The following is a 6,000-nucleotide window of genomic DNA, read 5'->3' as shown; positions in this document are numbered from 1 at the left end:
TTTTCTCTTGCTGCTTTTAAGATTCTCTCTTTGTCTTTAAACTTTGGCATTTTAATTATGATGTGTCTTGGTGTGGGCCTCTTTGGGTTCATCTTGTTTGAGACTCTCTGTGCTTCCTGGGCTTGTATGTCTATTTCCTTCATTATGTTAGGGAAGTTTTGCATCATTATTTCTTTAAATAGGTTTTCAATTCCTTGCTCTTTCTCTTCTCCTTCTAGTGCCCTGTGGTGTGAATGTTGGTATTCTTGATGTTGTCTCAGAGGCCCCTTAAACTCTCCTCATTTTTTTGTATTCTTTTTTTTTTTCTTTCTGTTCTGATTGGGTGTTTTCTGCTACTTTATTTTCTGATTCATTGGTTTCATCCTCTGCTTCATCTAATATGCTGTTGTTTCCCTCTAATGTATTCTTCATTTCAGTTATTGTATTCTTTATTTCTGAGTGGTTCTTTTTTATGTTTTCTATCCCCATTTTTATGTTTCCTATCTCTTTGTTGAAGTTTTCCCTGAGATCATTGAACATCCTTATACCAGTGTTTGGAACTCTGTGTGTGATAGATTGTTTGTCTCCATTTTGTTTAGTTCTTTTTCTAGAGTTTATTCTGTTCTTTTATTTGAAAACTGTTTCTTTGTCTCCCCATTTTGTCTGCCTCCCTCTGTTTGTTTCTGTGTAGGACTGCTATGCCTCCTGGTCTTAGTAAAGTGGCCTTATGTAGTAGGTGTCCTGTGGGACCCAGTGGTGCAGTCTCCCTGGTTACCAGAGCCGGGTGTTCCAGATGTGTCCCTTATGTGGGTTGTATGAGTCCTACTATTGTAGCTGAGATTTGATTGCTGTTTGCATGTCAGTAGGAGGGATTGCCCTCCGGCTGATTGGTTGTGAGGACTGGCTGTGACTACAGTGGAGGAGCAGTTGTGCAGGGGCTGACTCTACAGAGCAGGGGTCTGGTGCCTGAGCAGTCTGCCCTTTGGGTGTGTCATCCTTGGAGGTGGACGGTTGAGTCTCCAGCCCAGTCTGAAGTTGGCCACTGTGGCTGCCAGCCCCAGAGCCTCCTGGGAGATAACTTGCTGCAGGCCAAGTTCAGCTGCAGTATGTGCCCTTCTCTGGGTCAACTGGCATGAACCACAAAGCAATCCAGAGATGGCCACCACCTACACTATGCTTGGAGGTGCCTTAAGAGGCCAAGGTGCACTAGCGGTGGGCTTAGGACTGTTCAGCCAAAGGTATAGGACATGCCAAAGCCAGATGCTACTTGGTGGGTTTTGTGAACCTTTGAAAGATTTTAGGAATGTCTGCAACATGAGCCAAGGCAGGCCATTTATATGGAAAAGCCACTGTAAGAGGCTTACGTGTGCCCCCAAAATGGGTGGGGCATGGTCAAGGGAATCATTAGGGCAGACAAAAGGTGATATCCAGTTTGATGGAGACTCAGATATAGCATCTGCCTCTGTCTGCATGAAGAGAGTGGGGCAAACTCAACAAAGAAACAATGGTTTCTGCCAGCTCCTCCATCTGGGACAATGCTGCCCCTCCAGCCCTCAAACTGCAGCCAGACAATTCAGTTCCTCCCCATATGTCCCTGGAACCTTTTGAACTGATGGCCTACCACTGGAACTCAGAGCAAGTGAGTTTCTCGGTGAGAAAGTCCATTTAAGAGGATTGTCTGGGAGTCTAGCAATTCTTTGTCTCACTCTGCTGATTTTCACAGCCATAAGTTATGGGGACTTCTCTCCCTAGCACTGAAACCCTGGGCTGGGGGGTTTCAGCCAAGATATCCCTCGCTATTTTTAATGGTCATACATGGGAGTGGGACCAGCCTGTTCTGCATCTCTGCTCCTTCTAGCCATCTCCAGGTAGCTTCTTCTGTATGTCTGTAGTTGTAGGGCTTCATTTCAGCTAGACTTCAGGCATTTCTCAATAATGATTGTTCTGTGGTTTAGTTGAAATTGATGTGGTCCTGAGAGAAGGTGAACACAGCATTTACCTACTCTGCCATGTTGACCAGAAATCCCTCACCTCTCTAGTCTCTTTTTTGAATTCTAGTCTCCTCAACCTTTGCAGATATTCTTAATATCTTAAAAGAGTAGATGCTGCCTAATCAAAGATACTTAAAGGTTAAACCTGCCACATCTTTGCAATATATTAAGGCAATTATCTGGAGGCTAATGTTTATTAATGACTACTTCGAACCTGATTCCTCTGAAGAATATCTGAGTATTGCAAGATTACTTTATAAGTACATTTGTTTTCTGTTTGTACCATCCATCTTATGCAACCTGCCTTGGCTATTAGGTTGCATTTGTTTGGAACTTAGAAGCTATTTTACATCTATACCTTTTTTGTAGAGGTCATGATTATTCCAGTGCACCTAGTGAAATCAGTCTGAACATCTCATTTCTCTCTGCATTTGAAATTTGGAGGGAGAGAGGGGCAAGAATGTGCGGCTTAAAATAACTTCAAAGTTTCATTTATCTCTTCTGCTATTAGATAATGAGAGGTAATTCAAACTTCATTTATAAGTGTTATATGCTTCTTGGGTTATAGCTGTCAAAAACTGCACACGCAAAATTATAAAGTTTTAATAGCAGCCTAAAAAGACTTCAACTGATCATAATTTATCAGAGTGACACTTCCCAACTTCACCCTTTTGAGTTTTTTGATTTTGCTCTTATGTGCTTATTATCTACACGTGATTTATTTTCTCACAAATAAATTGAATTGACTCAGTAAACCTAAATACCGAATTTAACCTCTATTTAAGCAGTAATATCAATAAAAATCACAATTTTGTGGTGCTCTTAATTTATATTTCTAGTGAATACTAAAACAAATACATAGCTATTGAACTAAAAAATGTTCTAAATCAACTGAAACCATTCCTAATAATCCTGATTTGTGTATCATTTCTTGAGACTCACTGGATTAGTGACCACTTTGGGGCTTACACTGAAGATATTCTTAACAGGAAAAGAATGGAGCCTTGGACCATTCGGTCATCCTTGTTCGAACAACCTTGGCTTTAGGATATATAAAGTAAAGGATGGGGAAGAATCCCTGTTCCTCTGTCCTACCTTCTAGTAGCCACAATCCAGAAGTTTTAAATAGGCAGCATTACCAAAAATGCAAAACGTAACAAGTACATATGGCAGGAGAAAGTCTGCCTCCTCCTCCCGAGGAATGCAGATGTGTTATTTTCCAAATGTGGGGAAAGTTTCCTATTGTCACTGCACAGGGAGCTGTGAGAGTTGTGACATTTCCAAACGTCTGCTGCTGTAGCTGCTCGTTTGCATTTTATCTTTGCCATGCTGACATCCAACTCGTAGCTCTGTTGTAGTGCTTTTGATAGCTGTCTCAAGAGAATGACCACAGAGAGCAGCAGGTAACACAGGATGTTTACGCAAAGGGCTCAGGTGTGATACTTGTGCCAAGAAAGGGGTAGGGAACAATGAAACCAATGCTAACCCCTCCTCATGGAGAGATAAAAGAAATGGATCAATAGTTTTCCTTTTGGAAGTGTGGGGAAAACAGTGCTTATGAAGCAATGATGTCTGCTATGCTTTTATTTATGAAACAGATCCAGAATGAGAGGAGTGGTGGGGGCTGTTGGGACATGAAACTCCACTGGGTAATTCCCAGTTCTGTGCCCTCTCTCAGGTCCTTGAGCAAAATGGGAAATGGTTCTGTGAAACCCAAACATTCCAAGCACCCAGATGGCCACTCTGGGAACCTCACCAATAATGCCCTGCGGAGCAAGGTAACAGAGCTAGAGAGAGAGCTGAGGAGGAAGGACGCTAAGATTCAGGAGCAGGAGTACCATGTGAAGGAGCTGCAGGAACAGCTATCGAAGCAGACTGTGGCCATGGCAGAGATTACGGAGGAGCTCCAGAACAAGTGCATCCAGCTGAACAAGCTTCAGGATGTGGTGCACATCCAGGGAGGAAGCCTGCTTCCGGCCTCTCCAGACAAAGTGCATCTTGCTGTCCACCGGAAGACTTCGGGATTGGTCTCTCTCCACAGCAGAAGGGGAGCAAAGGCTGGGGTGTCTGCTGAGCCAACAACCCGAACTTATGACCTCAACAAACCCCCTGAATTTTCATTTGAGAAAGCAAGAATTCGAAAGGACTCCAGGTAAGAAGTTCCCATCATTAAAGCCAACCCCTTCGACTCAGATGGCTTTAATATTATGAAACACGGGAGTGATATTGATTAAGCCTTCTCAATGGTGAATAGCATCTTAACCCTTTCTTTCAGATTTTGGGATAGAGAAGCTTCTGAAATGGTTGTGTTTTGCAAAAGGGTCTCTGCTAAGGAGAACTTTTCTTTAAAGCAGGAATTACACTTTACCTGGACTTTGATTTGTGTTGTGTACAACTGAAGATCTGAGTTTATGAAAGTCATTTCCATTATCTCGAAAACCCTAGGGAATGAAGAGGTAGCTTTCTTAGGAAGTCCATCTTTTTCTCTTTCCATAGGAATGGATTTAAAAGTGCACAGAATTCACAATGAATTATGAAGATCACTTCTTAGCACTTAGTCTGCAGGTGTCATGAAAGAGGAATAAGCTAGCGCCTCCAACTGGGGTGAATTCATTCATTCATCCCACAGTTTAAATTGAGCACCACCTTCTTCCAAACAATGTTAAATGCTAAGTATGTATCAGTGAAGATATAGACACAGAACCTTTGTCAGGGAATGGGAACAAGTAAGCATCGTATAATTATTAATTGGGATAAAAAGTATAAAGGAAACCAACAGTATAGTGGGTGGCGTCTGGGATTAAGGGGAGAGAAGGGCAAAGAGGCAACAGAATTGGATTATTGTGGAAGCCTGGCTGAGGAGGTGACCTTTAACTGAGACCCAAAGGAGGGAAAAGAGCATAGACTAGGTAGAAAGGGAGTTTTAGGCAGAGGTGACAATTAAAAGCTAGAATTAATTTTTAAAATAAGGATTTTTAAAAGAACATGTAAATATTTACCACAGAAGTATGTGTGTGTGTGTGTGTGTGTGTGTGTGTGTGTGTGTGTGTGTGTGTATTTCTTTTCTGGCTAAAGTTTGAATTTCTTAACCAGGAAAGATTGACTAGAAACATCATGAGTTAGGGTCTCCTATCTGCATTAACTTTTAAATGAGTAAATATTTATTTATTGAAATTAAATCTTTTGCCTTGATAATGTTTTGGCTGAGCCTGGATCTCTCTTGCAAAATGTAAGATTTGTAAAATTTTTTAAAAAAATTTAATTTGTTTACCAACACAAGTAATATCAATCAAGATAAAATATCTGACATAAGTGATTAATTTTGACAACAGATATAAAGGGAGGTTTAATTCATTAATTTGTTGATGGTACTTGACACTTAGTGAATGATCAATAAATATTTGTTAAGGAAACAAGTCATGCTGGATTATTAATGATAATACTCTGTGGTTGAAACACATGTGATTAATATTAGAATTCAGAAGAGAGTTTTTAAGCCAAGAGTTTTATTATTGGTTGGTTCAGAAAGGTCTTATTTATTCCCTTTGAAAAAGTAATAGTTACTTATTTTTAATGGTGCAAATTCAGAAATTATAAATGTTATAAACTTATGCTTGTTTTTCAAAAATTTCACATCATCCGGTATTCTCTGTTGATATATCAGAGATATATGCACACATAGCAATATTACATATTATGCATTATATTACCATATATCTATAATAGCAAAATATCTAATTTACCCACAAAATATCTTTCAAATAGCAATGAGCTTGTATATCTAGGAAGAATGTGAGAGAATTTAATAGCAATTCATCTTCTTTGACCCTCTGCCTACATAGTTCACCAGATTTCTCCTCTTGAGTGAGTATTATGCTCAATTATTTTGTTCCAAATCTTAAGTCCACCTTACAGCAAAACACCATTCTCCTGGTGTTAGGTAACTGAACAATCCAAGATAAGCATATTCCTTTGTATTTCTTTATTAACTCTATTATAAGCAGGCAAAGAAAATCAGTAGTTATGCACA

The 6,000-nt window shown here is 40.0% G+C and overlaps 1 protein-coding gene across 1 annotated transcript in view; it reads left to right on the top strand.

Annotated features, from left to right (window-relative positions):
• Nucleotides 1–3,623: 3,623 nt before the first annotated feature.
• Nucleotides 3,624–6,000, top strand: part of PRKG2 (protein kinase cGMP-dependent 2) — an 85,476-nt gene continuing 83,099 nt past the window's right edge. Inside the window, exon 1 of the mRNA XM_081047884.1 lies at nt 3,624–4,122. Coding sequence (XP_080904010.1) covers nt 3,662–4,122 — 461 coding nt within the window. The 5' untranslated portion in view covers nt 3,624–3,661. The remainder of the gene's footprint in view (nt 4,123–6,000) is intronic.

The sequence above is a fragment of the Rhinolophus hipposideros genome (genome assembly GCF_964194185.1).
Source record: "Rhinolophus hipposideros genome assembly, chromosome: 1".
Classification (NCBI taxonomy): domain Eukaryota; kingdom Metazoa; phylum Chordata; class Mammalia; order Chiroptera; family Rhinolophidae; genus Rhinolophus; species Rhinolophus hipposideros.
The sequence above is the reverse complement of the archived record's forward strand: the minus strand, read 5'-3'. Positions and strand labels throughout refer to the sequence as shown.